The following is a 20,679-nucleotide window of genomic DNA, read 5'->3' as shown; positions in this document are numbered from 1 at the left end:
ATAGGATCACAAATTTTTATCCATTTGCCATTTTCATCTTGTGATTCCCCAATTTTCTCCTGTGTTGCACAGCTGCACACAGATAGCTGGCAGTTGGAATGTGCAGAGAGCAGCACATGGGTCTCAGCTTAGCCAGAGGGGCCCACAAGCTGCTGCTGCATTCAGGACTGAATGTTCAACTGCCACAACTTACTTTCTCTCTTGGGAGCCAGCAAAATGAGACCATTGTACTGTTCTGTTAGTAACTGATGTCTTCAAAACCATTGTTTTTACTACTTCAGACTATACCTTGTTTACCATCCAATGCTGATTTTTGGTGACTAAATCATGAAGACCTGGAGTTGGACTTGGAAGTGGTTTTGGGGTTTTCTGGTTTGGTGTTTTGGGTTTTTTTTAATATATGTATTTGATATGCTTTCTTGTAGGTTTTTTTCTTTTTTTTCAGCTGCGAGGTCCTTTTTTAATTAAGTAATAAAATTCCAGGAGGGAAACAAAAAGTAACACGATGGCAGGAACATGTTGATCTAGGGAAAGATTAGAAGTACTGAAAATAGTTGTGTGTGCATAGCATTAGAAAATAGTGTTGTCCAGAGATTGCTGTAGAAATGGTTTGAAGCCAAGAGGATGAGTGATAATGGTGTTATTCCTGTGAACTCACAGTGTGCCCCAGACACATCTGACAATACTCCCTCCTTTGGAGTTTGTTTGTTGCTCTGTTGGAGGGGGTTAGTGGGAAAGACAATCTACTGAACAGATGAGAGTAGAAAAGCCTGTATACTGCCTTTACACTCACATTTTGGGCACGTTGTGCATGAAGGACAAAGATCTGGAAGGTGCAAAATAATTAGTTATCAATTATTAACTAATACACAAAATATCTCAAAAAACCCTATTGAATAAGTGACTTGCAGGGGACGGTATGTGAGGGTGAGAATAACTAAAAGCAAGCAAACAAGTAATAAAAAAATACTTGTAGTTGCATTAGTTGAGATGATCATGTGGATTATCAGTTCCTGTCATTTTACAGTCAGAAGTTGATGGCAATGTTTTGTTGTCCCTGAGGACTAGGAGAAACTGTAAGTTACTTTTCACAATGAGATTTGTTTGGCTTTGTTTAGACAGAAGTCAGGACAGCTCCAAAGCAGGGTTTGTAACCTGCATCTGTGGAGAAGATTGCAGCCATGTACTCCTGATGAAGCTGTTCATTCCTCCCGGAGGTGGTTATTCTCACTCAGTCTGAACTGTCTTCTGTTCTCATTCTGCAGCAGCAAAGAACCAAACGAGGAGGCTGGGCCAAAGGGAGAAAGAGGAAGAAGCCCCTTAGGGACAGCAATGCCCCCAAATCCCCGCTGACCGGGTACGTGCGGTTCATGAACGAGCGCAGGGAGCAGCTGCGAGCCAAGAGGCCCGAGGTGCCTTTCCCAGAGATCACCAGGATGCTGGGCAATGAGTGGAGCAAGCTGCCTCCTGAGGAGAAACGGGTACCAGTGCACTTCCTTGTCCTTGCTGGAGGTGGTGGCTGTTACTGGGAAGGTTGTTTAGGGAGGAAGGTGACACGGGCTTTTGGCTGAAATTGTGTTTAGGAGGATGTTTCAAAATGAGGGGCACGTGTTCATATGATGAACCCTGGCAGGGCCATAGCATCTCCTCCAGGAGACCTGTATCCTCTAGGTAATGCAAGAATACATCCAGGATGGGGGGATTGCTCTAATGAGACATCCCACAGTTTGTGTGACCCATCTGGATGTAACTCTGCTGCACCAGCTCAGATACATCTGAGACTTGTAAAGCCAAAGTCTTGGGATGTGATGTCTCCTAACGGGGAGTCCTGTGGCCTTCTGCAATATCTGATGAGTGAACGAAGCTCAAGGCCATGTTTGGGCTGTTTTTAACAGCGTTCTGGAGTGACCTTGTTAATGGATTGATTGCTAAATGGGTGTCTTACTGTCCACACCTCATTGCCACTTGGAGATTACTGCAAAGCAGTTTTTAAATCCCAGTACAGGTGAATGTTCTCATGTGAATTCAATCTTCATATTTGAACTTTGAAAAATACTTTAAGGGTGTAATGAAAAATGAGACAAAACCCAAAGATTTCCTTTTGTTGCTTTTTACTTGTAGAATACAATTTACAGAGATGATGTAAAATGGTGCATAGGCACTGTGATTTAACCATAATGGAAAATATGTGGCAAGACAAAGCAGTTGATTTGGTAGCAGGGATAATGAGAATGATGTTGCTTATAGAAAAGTCAGGATTGCTCCTATGTAAGGTTGGAAATTTACATCCATGGAGAAGATGTCTTGCAGTGATGAAAATATCTGCTGGGGGAGATATTTTCAGGAATATCTGAGGAAAAAGATACCTGCCTCCATGCACTTTTATGTATTCTTATCGTGTCTCAGGCAGATTTTTAACCTAGGAAAAAGGAAATTGAGTTCAAGTCTCTGTTCAGTATTCTGCTTTTTACATCCCCTGAGAATCTGTCCTTGAGTAAAGCTGTAAGTTTCTAACTCAGAGCAGGTCAAGGGAAGACTACTAAGGCCTTTCAGCAGCACATTGTTTGGAGATGGAAAAAAAGAATTAATATCTTACAGACAAATAACATGTCCAAAATCAATGCCAACCCAGCATCACCAAATTTGCACCTCAATCCAGAATGTTATCACTGTCATCAGCAGGGTCAAAAATGTGTTGCAAATGTATGGAAGTCATAACTTATATGTATTGTCATGATAACTTAAAGAAAATACCAGGTGACTAAGGTTCACTGATTTAGTTCTTACATTCACTGAATTTTAAACTCATTGGGAGAAACAAATTGGGAAGGCAACTTTTTTCTTGAAACATTCCCATTAGTAAGGATTGTGACCTTTCAGTAAATGTTTTTCAGTTCATCAGTTCCCCTAAAGAATTCTCCAGCTAAGCTCATTCTGTCACGAAGATGTGTGAAATACCTTCAGGCTAATAAAGAAGGTTTCTGTTAACCAAAATACAGATAGATTATATCAATTAAAAAAAGTTTTCTATTAACCAAATGCAGATAGATGATATCAATTAAAACCACGCTCTTTTATCTTAATGCTGCTCTTTGCAATAGCCATGATGTTTTGTTCACCTCTCAGATGTGCCAAGTCTGTGGTGGTTCTTTTTGTCTGTGGGGAATGAAAACAAGTGTATTTGGAACTCCACTGTTAAGGGTCTGAAGCATAAAGCATCATCTGATAAGATGCTGTTATTTGGCAGCACTTCATCCTGGCCACAGAGCAGGAATTCTGGTGGGTTTGGTCTGTAACGTGTAGGTAACATCCAGTTCAGTAGAGTAGCTTAGTAGCAACTACTTCTAGGCCTGGCAAAAATAATGGAATAGTTATTACAAAAAAGAGAGAGAGAAAATGGGACACCAGAGTACAGTAATTTTATCCAGAGATCTTGTGTCTTTGCACCTCATTGTTTCTTTCCGTCCTCTCCTGTTTGCATAGGTGAAATGGATCAGCACTTCATCTGACAAGTTGTTTTTCTTCCCTTCCTCCTGAAGGGGAGGAAACTCCCTGAAACTCTTGGACTTTTTTCTTTCAGCGATACCTTGATGAAGCAGACAGAGATAAGGAGCGTTACATGCGGGAGCTGGAGCAGTATCAGAAGACTGAAGCCTACAAAGTCTTTAGCAGGAAAGCACAGGACAGACAAAAAGGCAAATCACACAGACAAGGTATTGAATGGGACAAAAGTATGTGCCTAGCTAGAGCAATACAAGATTCTCAGCCAGTCATGTAGCCTGACACTCCTTTAAAGGCTTGGATTTAAAGGCTGGTTAAAAAGTGAATGTGTTCTTTCTATGGCTTTAACCTCAGCTGTGTGTAAAGGGAATTAGACTTGGGTGAATTTAACTGTGTCTAGATTGTGTTGGAGGATATGCTTTATGAGCATCAATGTTAGACATAGCTTCTCTGTGGCCTTGTAGGAGACCTGCAGAAGTCTGCCCAGAATTGTTGTGTAATTAGGGTTGTGTAACTGCCTTAATTCTTTGGTTCTTGTTTTCTTAAATTTTGTTTATTTTGAGAGACTTCTCATTTCATTTGTTTTCTTTTTCAGATGGAGCAAGACAGCAAGCTCATGATCATGAGGTAAACCTCTTAATTTTACATTTACATCCATTGGTAGACTTTCAGGTGGAAAAAACCCCACTTTTAGTTTAGTCAGAACCCAGTTTATCAGAAGTTGGGTGTGAATTCTTCCTCTTCCTAGTGCAGGTTTTGAAAAGGTAGAAATGGCTGGGTATTCTTACACTCACTGGTATGACAAAACTAAATTTGCTAAGTCTTGGGCAGGTACAAATGATAGATGAGATGGAGCATAGGGTACACTTAAAACATAGGTCTGTTTTGTAATGCAATGTTAAGTTCTTAAAAATAGTGTGAGACCTCAATAAACCTGCCAAGTTAGCACCTTTAGGTGGCTGTTTTCAGGTACTGATTTTTTGCAATAACACAGATGCTTGTGGCTTCCTTGAGAAGAAAATGGGGAAAGCAACACAATAATTGGAAAGTCTTTGGCTTAAACCTCTTCCTGCTCTCCCTTGGCCTCTGCATATGTAAATATTGGAAAAGAATGATAATGTCTGGAGATAGAGCTCATCAACTGCAGCACAGGCATCTTACCACAAATCTTGTGTGTCCTGGCTGACTGTGGTTTCTCTCTCCTTGAAATGCTGCAGCTTTCTCCAGTTGTATTTCCTAGGGCCACAGAGCTTCTTTCATGGTTACCAATAAATTGCAAACAAAGAGCAACGAAAAAAATCTTGCTTATACACAGCCTCCTCACTTGTAAGCAATAGGGCTTTCTGAAAGATCTGTTTTTCTTTGTGAGGTTTTTTGCCTTGGGAAAGCAATCCAGTTGGCTTCTAATGTGTTCATTACAATAGTGACAAGGCTGAGCACTGCTGAGAGGCAACTACTGGTTTGAAGGAAAGTAACTTTCACTTTCAGGAAAACATTTAGGTAGCATGTTTTTTATATGCCTTTTATTAACTCCTAAAGGAAGTGCTTGCAGTGAGGTTATCCTTTAGAAGTACATGGTCCCCAGGTTTTCTGATTCTACGGTCACTGAATCCGAGTTTGTCTTTAACTGTACAAAAACCAAAGGCTTCAAGTTCAGGTTGACTGTGACTGTTACTTAACATTTAAGTTATACAGGTGGCAAACTACAAATTTGGAGTCTTCCCTCTTACCCTTCTAATTCAAGCTATCATTGCTGATCTTTCACATCATAAATGCAGTTAAAAATGAATTCTCCTCACCCTGTGGGACGTTTAAACTTCATCAGATACAGCTGAACATCAACCTGTCAGTCAGACATCCTACTCTGAACTGTGCCTTTGACTACTTGGTGTTTTTCACCTTTATATTTATAAAATCCCACATGCTTATCACCTGATGTGCTTTTGCATCTTTTGTGCAGGCAAGTCAAGTATTATAATCCTGTATAGATGGAGAATAAGCAGAAAAAAGTTAGATTGCTTTTAGAAGTGTCTACTCAAATAGTTACTGGAAATGAGGCTAAAGCTTTTTGTCATCTTGCTGCTTTCTCCAGTGCACACTGACTTCTGTTGCTGTTTTTGTGATTAGCAGGTACAAGCTGATGAAATTATTTCTTGAGAGAATATAAGAAAATAAGGTCAAAGAAAGCTTTTTCTCTTTCCCTTGCTCCACTTAAGCATTTATGATGTAGTTTCTGTGAGTGGATGTTGTAGTTATTTTAGACATTGTATGTAGAGTTGACCTCTAAAGAGTTTTGTGATGGGCAATTCAAATACTAATTGTAATATAACTAAAGGATGAGCGAGAACTTTTAATAGATACTGCCTTGAAAAACATGTACACACTGTCCCCTGAGCTCTTTTATGGGCATGAACTAGAACATTTCTTCCTTAAAATTTTAGTTTTATAAATATGACATACAGCAATGTACACTGGAACTATGGTCCTCAGTAGTGACTAAACCCCAGGATAATTGTTCTGTGTTGTTCTGTTATTGTTTATTTCCTCAAGCTGCTTGATTCCAAGTAGGTCTGGCATCATGCACACAGTTACACTTGTTACTGGCAAGCTTTCAAAGGTTTGTGCACAAAGGTTGAGGAGAGCAGGGGTTGACTTGTGCTACCTACTCTGAGAACATTCAGTGCAGCAGTACATTTACTGTGTCTGTTCCTTCCACTGTCTGCAGCCTGACCATGGCAGGAAAGGGGAGCTTAAACCCCCCAAATTCTCAGCCATCTCATTACCATACTTCACCAAGTCTCTAGGAACTTCAAGTCTGATTCGTTGCACAGTCTTCAAAGTTCAGCCTTGGCTTTAATCAGCAGATGAGACTGTTGACTCTTGAAGCATCTCAGTCTTATTTAAGGCAAATGGTAGAAACAATTTTGATTCTCTTTTGGTTTGAGGGATGATTAAATGATACAGGAACTGAACAGACTGGGTCCTTTTCAATAGGAGCTAATCAAAGACTCAGGATTTTAATTTTCAGTGAACCTCAGTGACTTAAGTACTTCAGGGCTCTCAAGAGGATTTTTTATGTTCTGGGTAATGTATTTTGTAATGGGAGAGTGCTGATGGTTTTAATGATCAGTCTTCTGCTTCGTAGAATTTCTTGCCTTTTGGAAGCTGGACAGTTACATCTAAAGCCTTCATATTTTTTTGTTTTTTTTTTACCTGAAGAACCTGTATCCTAGGGAAGAAGAAGATATTCTCTTTGCTGTACTCTCTCCTCCATCTGTTCTCTAGGAGCCCGTAGCTCTTTGTGCACAGGTAGTAATAGTGAGCATGAATTAGAATGTTTAAGATGGATATTCTATAAGTGTTCTCACCAAGCTTCTTAACTGCCAACATTTCTTAATGCACATTGATGTTGAGACCCTAGATTTTGGGATGAAATTCATTCTTCACCATCTAGGCAGTGTTTGGACAAAATAAATGCATTGTTCACACTCGTGTGTATGACTTCGTTCTAAATGTATTCTTGAGATATTTGCCCTGTAGCAGCACGTACAAAAAACTCCAGTGGTAAGCACACATGATCCTGAACCCCAAATAAACCCTCCTGGGCCTCACAGAGCTGGGTTGCCCTTCCCTCCAGTCTTGCCTGTTTCTCATGTGTCTCAGTTGATTCAGGCCAAGTGAGGTTTGAGTTCTCACTCAGGAAATACAGAGCTCCTTTAACTGTAATTGTGCCAGACAATAAAAGCCAGCTTATCTTTGAAAGCAATCAATGGGTAGTCTGTCTCCTGAGGGAAAGACAGAGTAGCAGTAGCTCCATCTAGCCTTGTCTGTCTTGGTTGACTGTCAGGCTTTCAGGTGTGGCAGGCACCAGGGCGATTCTCTGAACTCAGGGCCAGAAATCCCCTGTCAGCTGTCAAACACTGAGGTGGTCTGCTGGGGGACACCAGTCCTGTGTAACACTGCCATTCTGGATGATGAGTCTGTGGTGCGTTATCAGCCGTGGTGTTTGGGAGTTGTGAAAAGCTCTTGTTCTCCACAGATACTCTTTCCTGCTTAACTTTGTTTCTGTGTTAAGTTACAGGTAGATTGTGGTTGCTGCAGTTTATCAAACCAAATTTGCATTGGCTTTGTCTGTAATGATTCAGGTGCATAATGATTCACAAGCATCAATTCCTCTTGGTTTAGAAATGGTGACTGAAGTATTTGATAGTAGGGGTTTTTTGCCTTGAGTCAAATCACGTTTTGTAGAGTTTTTTGACTAAGTTGTAGAACATTTCCTGATCTAAAAGCCTTTTTTGCTGTGGTGGTGAAATGCCAAGAACCATGAAGCTTACTGAGCCTTTTGCTTGCTCTGTCTCCTGTTTGTTGATACTCCTGTAAAGACTATTTCAGAGTGTGTCCATTGGTTAATGGTGGAAAATACAAATGCCTTCAGATAGTTTTTAAAACTGAATAGCTCTCCTGTATAATGCCATTAGGGTGAAAGATTGGATTTTGGTATATTATATGTTATTTCTTAATGATGATGTTTGATTAAACCTGTATCTTGAAAATCTAAGACACATCCTTTGGCCTTTCTTGGTAGGAGCTGGAAATGTCTTTAATCCATACGGCTTTTAACTGCCTCAGGTTTTGGTCTCCTTGCCTTTTATTCTCATGATCAAAGCAGTTAAATGGATTCCTGAAAACAGATTGTTATTACTCTTCTCGTTGTAGAAAGAGGCAGATACAAAGGAGAGATCTGTCTTTGATATTCCAATCTTCACAGAAGAGTTCCTGAATCATAGTAAAGGTAAGTTTAACTTTTTCAGGACCCTTTCCTCCTTGCTTTTCCAAAGTTCTTGGCAAATGCTGAGGAGTCCTCGCCGTCTCCTGTCTCAGCTCAAGTAAAGCCTTGGGTAGAGTTTCTGCTATTACATTACCTCTGTATATACACAACAGCTGAAAAGCAGTTTTTCCTGGCATTGTCTTCTCAAACTAGCCTTTTTTGAGAATGTTTCTGATGTTTATTCCATCCAGTCCAAGCTGTGTTTACTGTTCTATAGGACTAAGAAATACCTAAGATGTATCTTGATAGTGATTCAGGCTGGTTAGCAGGTTTTTATTTCCCCTCATATGTGGAAGATTACACTGATATATTTTCTGTTACTCTGTTTGGGTTTCAGATCTGTGTGTCTCAGGAGTTGAGTATTTTTTGGCAGATTTCTTGAAAACTTTCTTGACTGAACAGAATTTAGATAGTTTTTCATCCTCAATAGAAAATTATTTTTGTAACTGGTGTCTTGTTTGCAGGATTCTTAGCGCTGCTGCTGAACTTTGTCATTCTGATTGAAGTCAGTCTTGCAGTCTTCCTCCCAAATCAATTCCCTCATTCACTTCCATTCTGATGCTTTGAATGTTTTCTGATTCGTCTCTCTCTCTAGGAATTACCTCTATTTATAATGTGCTGCTGTAGGTGCTGTTGTCACTCCATGACGTGATGCTTTTTATCTATAAACCACAATTTGTAATTGTCAGCTGAGCACTCCAGAACATTCTGCCGCGTTGCCTACTGGCCCTGGAGAGGTTTTTAGCAGTTTTGTGACTCTCTGGGACGGGTTGATGTTCACAGCCCGCGAGGCGGAGCTGCGGCAGCTGCGCAAATCCAACATGGAGTTTGAGGAGAGGAACGCGGCGCTGCAGAAGCACGTGGAGAGCATGCGCACGGCCGTGGAGAAGCTGGAGGTGGACGTGATCCAGGAGCGCAGCCGCAACACCGTGCTGCAGCAGCACCTGGAGACCCTGCGCCAGGCCCTCACCAGCAGCTTCTCTGGAGTCCCGCTGCCAGGTGAGACTGGGAAATGGAGCTGCTCCTGTTGGTGTGATGTTGTGAGCTGAGAATGTGTGGTCTGCTGTCGTACTTCTGTGCTCTTGGCTGTTCCTCAGCTTTTATTGCATGGGATAGTGAAATACGAAAATGCACGCAGGGGAAAGTGTAGAGTCAGTGCTTTATTTCAACGTGACATTAATTTTCTTAGTGCTCTTACTCTTCTTAATAAAGTGAGACACATCTTCAGTCCTGGCTCTCCTTCACTTGTTTTATGAAAATGTTACTAAATAGAATAGACAAGACTTGCAAGTTCCTTGATTAAAATAAAGGCTGTGTCTGTATTGTCAGCTGCCAGGGAACCCACTTAGATTCTATGAATGCCCCGCTTAAAGAGTTTGTAATAATCAACTATGAGACTCGAATCAAAGAGAACCATGCTTCATTAGTCCTGATATCCTTGGAGCTACTCACTTGGTGGAGTTAGGAGGACATTGTTCAGAAGAATCTGTCACAAGAGGTGGTGCATAGCAAAATCACCTCCTACGGCAGTTAGCGTGTTGGCACAAACTACCATTAGCATAGTGTTAACTTTTTTGAATTGCTGTGGTCATCAGAATGCCTTGTGGTTCGTTTCACTGTGTTCACTGCAGGCAGCGGGGAAACCCCCACAATGGAAACGATTGATTCCTACATGAACAGACTGCACAGTATTATCCTGGCCAACCCACAGGAGAACGAGAACCTCATCGCCACGGTGCGGGACGTGGTGAACAGGCTGGAGCGTTAGTGCCGGGGTAAGTGTTCCCACCCAGGCTGCTCTTGGTGTCTGCTCCCTGCCTCTGGCACCTCTTCTGGTGCTCATTCCTGGGCTCATCACCATATTGGACAATCAAAAAGGTTTCTTCCTCAAAGCTGCAGGAGCAGGTTGTCTTGATGAAAGTCAAATTGGGTTGAAATTATTCCACGGCATTAAAGGGTTCTGAAAGTCCCTTGAGCTCCAAGATCTTTATGTATTTGTATAAGGGAAGAGTTCTGACAGAATGGTAACAGGGTGACTAATTTAGAAGAAGGTTCCTTTCTTGAGTGAAGTAAATCTGAAGATTTCAGCAGTAATTGTATAAACTGATGGCCATGGGGAAATTCTGTTTGTCCAAGAGGTTACAGGTGAACTCAGTTCTGTTATAAACTGAAAATACCCTATCTGGCTCTGTAGCGCCTGTAGTCAAGCTGCTCTAATTAGGAAGGTTTAGATGCAAATGGAACACTGAGATATGGTTTAAGCTGTACATAGCATTTTCTGAGACTAATGTTTATGTGGCTTGTGCATTGATTATTATTGAGCTTATGATTCTGTATTTTTGCTGCTGTTAACAGCTTAGAAAACTGTAATAGAGAACAGAGTAGAAAAACAAACTTTAAAAGAAGTAAATACCAGTCTTTCTGCGTTGCTGTGCTGCTTTGCATTTCCCACACCTCTCCCTTCCCCACTTCCCCATGATGCACAGCACTAGGCAGCCATGAGGAGTTTGCCTATTAATATTTTAACAAAGTACATATCCTCATTCTTTAGGCATTTATTATGTAGAGATCTACTGTACATGTCTTGAATAGTGTTTAGAAATGCAAATAAAGCTGCCTGGTGCCATCTGCAAATATGAAGACAGGGCTTTTCATCCTTACTGATTGTGACCTTTTGTGGTGCTGTGTAGAACAGTTAATTACACAGTTGCCATTATGGTGTGGCTTTAGCTGGGAGATCATTGTCCTTCCAGAGGGTAGCCAGATGGAACGGACTGTAGTTCTGAGAGATGACTGAGCTCCCAGCAGAATAAAGCAGTGCCTTTACTGCTGCTATTTGTGAAGGGAACAGCTTGTCGATCCAGGTCTGGGATTTTTCAGCAGCTCATCAGCCTCCTCCTTTTTGTGTACTGCTTTCAATTAGTTCTCAGGCTCAGAGAATTGAGAGGGGAGGTTTTACAGAATGGCTAAGAGGGAAAGCAGTTTCTCATCCATCCGTTATTAGAAGGGTATGCCAGGCACAGAAATGGATATTTGTCCTTTAAGCACCTTGCTAGAAAAATCATATCTCAAAGCTACTAAAATCTAGACTTTCATTCTCTTGCCAGGTGGCTTCATCTTTCCTAAAGGATGGATGATTTCTGTGTTCCTAAACATGCAGATACAGTTTTCTTGGATAAGCTGGATTTGGCTGTAATTGATTTAGAAAAAGCAATTCTTGCTTTAAAATTCTTCCTTCTAACCTTTATTTGAAAAATAGTACTCTTTTCCCTTCTTTCCTTTTCCTACCAATGTCTTCCCTTTTTTCAGCAGCAAAACAGTGTGAGACAATTAAAAATGTGATTAATAATAACATAATTTCACTGGATAATGGCATACATGTAACTGAATATAATGATCAAGTAATTAATGGGACTGTTAATTACACTAACTTTCACATGGCAATGGTTGTATTTTGAGACAAAATTTTGGAAGGAAGAAGGTTGGATTTTGTTGGATGCAAACCTAGAAAATGGTAGAGATTCCTTAGGAAAAAAGGAAGTTTTGGATAAAAAGTTCAGCTGGCACATGATAAACTGTATCAACAAACTGTCATCTTCAGTGTCCCTTTATTAATGTGCATATGAAGTATATTAATTCTGAATGTAAACTCTGTCGACCAAGTGTTCTGTTTGAGGTTGGGACACATCACAAATCAATACCACAGAAAACTGTTGGGATGCTCCTGAAAACAACTCTTTCATAGATCTGAGGTGGATTTTGATGGCTTAGTACATTGTGTTAAGGGGCTATTTGACTATACTGGTGAATATTTTGGTTTTTCTGTACTGCATGATAAAAAAAAATCTTTGTGCAAACAGTATATGGGAAGAAGAGGAAGGGGTTTGTTATTTAGCACTGGATGGAAACAGCAACTCTGATTGTGTCTCTAGAGGCTGCTTTACTGTACTGAACGTTGTGTTTTCACATCAACCATCCAAAACCCCACGTCATGGTGCCTGTTTAGTCCTGGCAGATTGCGGTCTTCTAACCCTTATTTTTCTGTTTCATCTGCAGGTCTCGTGACTCGGGGAAGCTTTACAAAATATTTCTGGCCAGTGTGGAATAAGAAGCCATGAGGCAAAGCCTAGGGTGGGAGGCAGGATGGCAGGTTTGTCCTGGGCCCTGCCTGAGTGTTTTGTCAGGGAGACAAACAGATCAATGCATTAAGAGATCTTGAGGAGCCACGGACACCACCCACTAAACATTTGGAACTGTCCTCTGTGTGAACATTTAAGAGCATGCAACTTTTGTGCAATCTACATTTTTTTTTTATGGAATTTGCTGGGTGTGAGGGTGCCTGCGTTTCTGTGGACTGGCTGACTGTGGAGATGAAATCTCAGCTTGTGAAATGGAGTCAGCGTATATGTTGTAGTAATAACTTTGATGTGTTATACTGCCTAGTGTCTTCTAGTGTCTTTTATTTTGTTTTCATGTTTATCCTGTGGGGTTATCTTCCTTCACTTTAGTTCTCCTCTTTTGATTTTGTTCCCCAATTCTTGCAATACTGGATAGCTTTTCTTAAGAAGAATCCTGGGGGTTTTTTTTGTGTTAGCTTGCAATTCCTACAATGTGGGTTTACTCTCTGCTAGAGGCTGGCTGTGGGTGATGCTTTGTGACTTGATTCTACTTTGAGACAGACTTCTTCTCTCCCCTCTCTTCAAGCACCTCTCTTGCACATTGCATCCTGCTCTTCTGTGAAGGTCTCCTGTTACCTCTTGAAACTGTTTGCTGGAGCATTTTACTATCACAAAGATTAGTGGAAATCATGATAGAAAGTGAAACATCAGTTCTCAGCAGGGAAAATTAGATTTTTTTGGTTTAGACTAGATCAAGCTTTAGACTTTCTCTGATACATTGTTCAGTCTAATTTAATGTTACTGCCTTGTTTTTGAGAGAATAATCTCATGGGGAAAGCAGTTTTCTATAAGAAGAGAAATGGGCACAGAGATTGCATTTTTTTCTCTCCCTGCCCTCCCGCAGTTGCTGTGCTGAGAAGCAGTGTGTCTGGAAGCAGCACGTATATTTTTGCATGAATTATTAGAGCAGAGAAGGTTATCAGCAACAAGGTCCACATATTAGCCCACAGAACTCAGCATTACAGCTTGTTTTTGCTCTCACCTTTTGTACAGTTCAAGTGTTGCCCATGGAGCCCATAGCATTCAGCGTTTTGTGTTCCAGCTGACCTAAATGGCCTTTCCCTTGCATTGAATAGAGCTCTGCATGTTTGAGTCTGATCTTGCTGAGCTCCACCACTCCTGGCAGAGCTGAGGCACCCACTGTCTGCACTGCCTTATGCAATGCTTTCACTGCCCTGTCATTCCTGTCAAATTGTTGATTCTGTCTTTGGCTCAGCACTTGTTGGACATCTCTGGGCTTTGTGGGGGTGGTTGAAATGCTCTTGCTCCCACATGACAATCTCTTTGCTCCTGCTTAAGACATCTGTTAAGATTCCCTGTTATGAATTGGATGTTGCTTTCATTACAGGGGTGTGTTGCTGTGAGCATCACTTTAATGTACCCGTGACACAAATATTTTGAAGATAAAAAAGCAGTTTCTTCTTTTCCTGCTCTGTACACATGGACTTCATGCTGGCCTGGAGCCATCTTCAGGTCAGCACCTTGTATGCCAGGTCTCAGCTTACTCCTGGGGTTATTGCTGTAGCCAAGTAGCAAGGATTTCCATGTAAATCAAGTCTTCCTTCAGGGAGAAAACTCCTTTCTCTTGTCTGTTTTGCTTTCAAGACTTCACAAAAAGGGACCTCGGTTTTCTGCATTGACTTCCACTCTCCTTAGCATGGATGAGACCAGCTGATGCTGCCATGAACTTTTTTATTGGGTTCTGTAATGAATGTTGTAAATCCTAGAGGTTGTTAATGCCTCCAGAAGAAGCACCTACACCTTCATCTCCTGTATGTATCTTGGTTTTTTAGAACTGGTGATGTTTGACTCTCTGTTGGAGTGGCCAAAATGCGCTGTATAGCCAAAACTGATGTACAAAATCCTGAAGTTCTATCTGTGGCATCCTACCTAATACCTGGAGTTGTATTCCATAAAGACTTCAGAAATTCCATGTGATGTAGGTTGCAGTTCCAGGCTGTAACACATCCAATGTGTCAGTGAGGTCAGATGGCTTCAGGCCAGCCTTGCTTACAGAAACCTGCTCATGGATACTGCTCCTCCATCTCTGTTGAGAAGCATGTGAGTGTTTGTGGGCTAGGAAATGTAAGGTGATATCATTAGCTGGGGCTGATAAATCTCTTGCATTTTCCCACAAGGAAGGAGGCAGGGTGGATTATCCATCTTGAAGCATCTGGGGGAAGACCGAGTTCTTGCTCACTGATGATGTGACAGATGATGTTTTGTCTCATTAAGAAGCTTCTTATTTATGTTGATTAACCCTATAAAAATGGATTTTGTCTTTCTAGTGTTTTCAGAGTGTCACTTCAGTTTACAGTTCTCAGTGTTGACTGATTAAAAAAAAATGAAGTGGGTGTCAAGGAGAAGAGTGGAATAAAATGCTTTTGTCACTTAAAGAAGTGTTAAGAGAAATATATGAAAGCAGAATCCATTTGCTGGATTAATGTGTTTAGAATTGTTTAAATGCCAAGTTTTCTGTACAATGTTTTTGTAATTAAACTTTGGAGCTCCTTGGTTTTTAAGAAGTTGATATGCTTGTTTGACACTGCTTCATTAAAATTGTTCAATGTTGAATCCATTCTGATTCAATTTTAACTGCATTTTTGTGAAAGAATGACTATTACATTGATCTCTCATCAGAGATTTTGGCAACTCCACATTAACCTTTGAATGGAAATGTGCCCCTTTCACCTCTCCATCCTAAGTGTCTTCCTCTGAAAAAGCTAAAGAAACTTAGGTTATTACTTATAGTGGTGAAAACTTCAGAGTCTTTGGTTATAGCTAATGGTTGTCAGGGCCATTCCTCAACTTGACTAACTTCAAAAATGTCTCACTCAGCCCTTTTTTTGCATCCTTGTCTTCCTTTACCCTCCCTAATTCCACACCATCACAGTGACTTTCTTGAAGAACCTATTATAACTCTTGCTCCCCGCTTGATTTTCTTTTCCCATACTAGATTTTTCTCCTCTCTTTACCCACCTGCTAGCTGAGAACGGAGCAAACGGTAGCCTCATGACATTTATACTTGGTTTAGGTGCTCTGTGGAGGAGTTTGAATGACTTCTGCCTCTACTGATGATCTTTCTGAGGTCACAGTGCTGTGAGCAGTGGTCTTTATGTTACTTTTGCAGTCTTACCTCATTATTTTGCTTGCCAGATTAATTCCTGGTCTGTCTATATCAACAGGCTTGGTGCTGTCTTCTTCCTGGGACAGACCATACTGGATTTAGAATGTTTTGGAGATTTTTTAAAACACTAGTTGTGTAATGGTAAAGATACCAAAAGGAGAAGGAATGTGGAAAACCAGCAGAGGAGAATGAGCTGCCGTGTGACTCGGGCTGGTTTGGAGCTGGAGACAGGAACAGCAAGACAGCTGCACACCCGGAGGAAAGAGTAGGAGCAAAACAGCAGTGAGGTCATAACAAGAGAAAAAGCTAATTCCTTTCTAACCTGTGCTCCTGTTTGTGGCACCAGGAGCAGATGGTGGTAAATCATGCTCAATTTGAGACAATGTAGTGTAATACTTCCGCTGTTTGTTCCTGTTTGTTCCCCCTGTTTACTCCTCAGCCGGGCAATTGGGCTGATGATTAATTATCATCTAAGGGAAGCTGGGGGGATCTGAGGCCTTTGGGCTCTTAAGAGGAAGAGATCACTTCCTCTTTGCTCAGACAGTTTCCTGTTGATAATGTGGATTCATTTGGAAATTGGGTCTTTTTAACCTGCTTTGTTTCATTTGAATCCCTCAGGGTCAGGAGTACATTGATGCCTCTCCTTTACTTTTACCATAGAATCTTCCTGCTTGTAAACCATGAAGAGTTTTGCTGCTTCATTCTCCTTCATTGCCAGTAGTATTGAGGTTTTTTGTATTTTGTATGAACTGCACCATTTTGGTGTGTGGTGAAGTTCCCACATCCATTATGTAATACAAGGCATAGCATTTATACAAACTGACTTATGGGGTTTATTAATTAACCTCTGATTCTTACGCTGTGGAAGTTTGGGGTTTTTTTGCTATTTACTGTGCAAACATTAATGGTTTGTGTGTCCAAAGATGCAAAAAATGCAAGTTATTCTAAGATGTAAGGTAATTGTAAGGGTCTCTGCTGTCTCTTCCTGTTGATTGAATGGCTCCTCTCCTAAAGTTGTTAAATATTCTGTTTACTGAATGGTTGTGCATGCTCTGGAAGGCAAAAAGCATTCTCAGTTTTCCCTAGAAATTGTCTGTGTGTTGAAGTCCACGTGATCTTTTTGTTTATAAATTTGTATTCTAAAAACTTAATGAAAAAGAGTTTTGCTTGTCCAAATCCTTGGCTGCTAGATACCATCTGGCTTCCTTGAATTGAGTGGAACAATGTTACATCCACTGAATACCTGACTGGCTGGAAATTAGAGAGAGAGTTCTAGTTTTTGTTTTGAAGCAATAGCCCTGTGGGATTTCTCTTTCTATCTCATATTGGCAGTTCTAGTTTTATTAAATCTGTTCTAGTGTTAATCAAGAGAGAATTCCCTCATCTAATTTATTTGAAATACTGCTTAAGCCCAAGACACTTGCAAAGAAATCCCCAGCTGAAATTTGAGGCCTGTAAATGGCATTGTTTCAACCCCTCACCCTTCAAAATGGGTGTTAACAACTGTATCAATATTTTAATTCTTCTCAGAGGAAGTTTCTTTCCTCAGTAATGCTTCAAATTCCTGCCTATGCTGGTTTGTGTGTCTTGAATATTGGAGGAAGAGAAGTAAACTGTTTGGGCTGGGGCAGATTAGCAGTGAGTTTATCAAAAGTGCAGACCAGCAGGATGGCTGAGTCCAGGAGAGTGAAAAGCTCTGGAAAATTAATCTAATGCCTTTCCCAGAAGGGGTCATGGTGTTTTGGGGATGAATGTTGTACATGCAGCAGAACACAGGCTGCATTCCTTGTCTTTAACAACTGGCTATGCAGAGTGTTGACATTGTCATCCAAAGATTTCAGTTGTCTTAAATTGCTTTTACTCAAGCAAAGCATCTGCTCCTGTAAAAGGAGGAATTGCTGTAGAGTGGTGTGTGGCTTTCAGGCACATGCATGAACTTGAGTTGCAGGAGGAAGGGTTTCATTTTCCTTTTGTTTATTGGCATTAATGATGAGTGGCTCAGGCATATGTAAATGCACAGAGATAAATTCTGTTTGCAATCCAGTTTTTTTTCCATTTTTTTTTTGTGATGAAGGTGGCAAGAATTGCCTTCTGTCTTCACCCCGTTAAAAATCTATGAAGGGACTTTGTAGGATAAGGACAGAAGAAGAGGATACAAGAATAGAATTTGCCTTTATTCTTGCGGTTAATGTTCACTTACTGCCAGTACAGAAATGGTTGGGTTTTCATCCTCAGTAAGCTTGAATTCAGACCTGCAAATTTCATACATTCTGGAAGTGGCAAATGCGAAAATGAAATTCCAGCTGCACCCTAGTTTCAGGACTTCAGTTATGCAGTAAATGTGCATTTCCAGATATCTGAAATCTCTACCCACTTAACCAATTTCCTCCTGGGAGGAGCAGTGCCCTCTGATAATCCATCTTGGTATCTCAGAATGAGAGTGAGAAAGCCTGGCAGTGAAGGCCAGAGCCAGAGGATCTGCATGTGAAAATTTAAGTCAGTTCCCTGGTTTTGTTCTAGGCGGATTACAGTTTCTTAGGGTTTTGGTCTGTTTATTTTAACAGATTCAGATCTTTGTTTCATGCAGCTACATTATTCTTTTCCTACCACTCTTTGCGACCTGGTCAAGGTGGAAGTGGTTCAGCAAGTATTCTGTGTTAAAGGAGAGCAGCATAAGAAAACATGACCTGAGTTAGCTTGTCTTTGAGGTCATCGTTCTGACATCAAGGAGTGGCTGTGATAAAGATTTCTGGTTGGCTAAAGCCGTCTCTGTGTGTTGGCAAAATCAGCACACCTGACTTAGAGCTAGCAGGAGCTGTGAGTACATAAATCCATGGAATGGAAGCTTTGCAGCTGTTGGTATTTACACAGTGCTGTGTCTTTGCAGAGCTGGCTTTTGTTCTGGAAGCCTGCAGTATCTTCACACTTCATCAGGTGTACAGCAAGGTGGGAGCTGCTTCTCTATGGTCTTACTCCAGCCAGGAGCACCCCTGCCCAATCCTGAGCTTCACTTCACTTCAAAATACTAAAAAACTACACAGCTTTTGGTTGTTGTAGAAATTTTTTTGTATTTTGTGAATTGACTGAGCTCCTGTAGAACTGGCAAGCACTAGAGTTTTTGTGAAGTGAGCAAGAGGATCAGAGAGGAGGAGGAGAAGCAGGAGCTCGTTTCTGGAGGTATCCTGCTTGCATTTTGGCTCCCAGTTCCATGAAACTGCACACTGAACTGATGTGGGAGCACAGACTGTAGAAATTTATCTCCTTTTCAGCACCTAAGACTGTCAGTAAATACATGACAATCAAAATAAAACTCCTGGCTTCATGCTGTTGCCCTTATCTGTATGTTTTCCTGTCCTGCCTTTCCCTCTCTTGCCCTCTTCCTTTGTGCTGAGCTGTTTCAGCTTAAAACCAGATAAAATTGACTTAGGTGGCTCCACCAAGAAAGATTTTTCTTATAAAGTCTTTTTATGAATGTCACTAGAATGTCACCATTCAGTGGGTTTAGAAGGGGCTCACAACTACTGCAATTGAAGTATTTTGAAAAGGCAAAATTATGGAAATAAGTGTTTTAAATTATCTTGTCTTTTGAGAAACGGGGGCAACAGATCAACCCAGCAACTGTGCTTTTCTCTGGTACCAGTTTCCAAGCCAGATACTGACAAAACAAACTGAAGGGATAAAATCAAGGCTTTTTAATCTGGGGGAAGAGGATGAGGGGCAAGATCACATTGCTGATAAAAGAAAATATGTAAAATAACAAATTCCAGGCTTTCTCCCTTGGGGTGTGTGTTCAACTGTAGAAAGAATGTTTATGGAAGAATGCATTGTGCTGTTTGAGCATGCTTCAAAGAACAAATCCTTTCTTACCTTGTAGAAATTCATCTCAGCTTTTACTTTTCTTTCTTTCTTTCAGCCCATAAGTCAGTGGAAGTGATGTATGTTACCCATGGGACAGTTTGTACAGGGGTAGCTTAATCTGGGCACGTCCTTACCTTGGGTTGGAAGTCTGTTGTATTTAATGGAGTGTTAACTCAGTTTATTCCCTGGGATTTCTGCAGTAATTTTATTACCTGCAAAAGGAGCAGTTTGAAGCCAGATGAAGTGAAGGTATGCTCTGTACCATACCTCCTGAGTTTGGCAATGACAGCTGGACACACTTACCTTATTCTGGTGTTTCTGTTTTCTTCATCACATCTCTTACATGTATTTTTCTGGTAGTCCTGCTTTGAGCTGGAGGGTTATTTCCTCCCTTCTTTGAGGAAATAGATCCATAGGCACTGCATTTGGTCTGTACCCAAGTCTGTGTCAAATGTTCTTGGCAGTACAGGCAAACATAAGAAGAATGGATTCTGAAGTCAGATTTTACGAATGAGGCTGTTTGGTAGTTGAGTTCAGTGATACTGCAGCAGAACGTAAAGCAAATTACAGTCCAAGACATTTATGTTAAAGAGATAGGTTCCTCTAATGCTGAGGCACTAACAGAACAAAGAGGAAAAAATCAAAGACAAAGATAAAAAATCATCTTAAAGTGGACAAACTGTGCAGGATGACAGACTTTTATAAAGACTTCTGTCAGATGCGGCTGTTCTGTGAGGGAGGATGGTGTAGATCAGCACTGATGCCAAAGGACACAAAGCTCAATTGTTCAGTCCTCTTACACAGGTGGTCTTCCAACTCCTATGTGGTAAAAGCACAGACAGCAGTTTCATGAACATGAAAAGGTATTGGGATGTTAAATTACTGGGCAGTATGTGTTTAGTGTGAATGAGAAACACCATGTCACTTGTGCCTGGTGTTTTGGAGAACTGACTGCAGTAACTTCATCAGAGTCTTCTGATGCACAACTTTGGCCTGAACTAATATGAAATATCAGGTTGGTTTGTCTCAGTTCAATTTTTTGTCATGTGGTTTTGACATATTTATTCAATTTGTTTGTCATGTGGTTTTGACATATTTATCTAGTAGGAAAGACTTCACAGTTAGATCAACTGTTTTCTAAAGCCAAAGCTTCAGTGAAAAGTTTCTGACCCAATGAAATTAATGAA

At 40.8% G+C, this 20,679-nt stretch overlaps 1 protein-coding gene across 2 annotated transcripts in view; it reads left to right on the top strand.

The window, feature by feature from the left end:
- Positions 1-15,085, top strand: part of HMG20A (high mobility group 20A) — a 39,396-nt gene extending 24,311 nt beyond the window's left edge. For both annotated transcript variants that reach the window (XM_066328742.1, XM_066328741.1), the window contains exons 4-10: positions 1,266-1,481; positions 3,581-3,713; positions 4,097-4,128; positions 8,218-8,293; positions 9,113-9,328; positions 9,961-10,104; positions 12,386-15,085. In XM_066328742.1, the coding sequence (XP_066184839.1) occupies positions 1,266-1,481; positions 3,581-3,713; positions 4,097-4,128; positions 8,218-8,293; positions 9,113-9,328; positions 9,961-10,097 (810 nt within the window). In that variant the 3' untranslated portion in view covers positions 10,098-10,104; positions 12,386-15,085. The remainder of the gene's footprint in view (positions 1-1,265; positions 1,482-3,580; positions 3,714-4,096; positions 4,129-8,217; positions 8,294-9,112; positions 9,329-9,960; positions 10,105-12,385) is intronic.
- The last annotated feature ends 5,594 nt before the right edge of the window (positions 15,086-20,679 follow it).

This window comes from Sylvia atricapilla, chromosome 13 (assembly GCF_009819655.1).
Source record: "Sylvia atricapilla isolate bSylAtr1 chromosome 13, bSylAtr1.pri, whole genome shotgun sequence".
Taxonomy (NCBI): domain Eukaryota; kingdom Metazoa; phylum Chordata; class Aves; order Passeriformes; family Sylviidae; genus Sylvia; species Sylvia atricapilla.
This window is presented reverse-complemented; position numbering and strand designations above follow the sequence as displayed.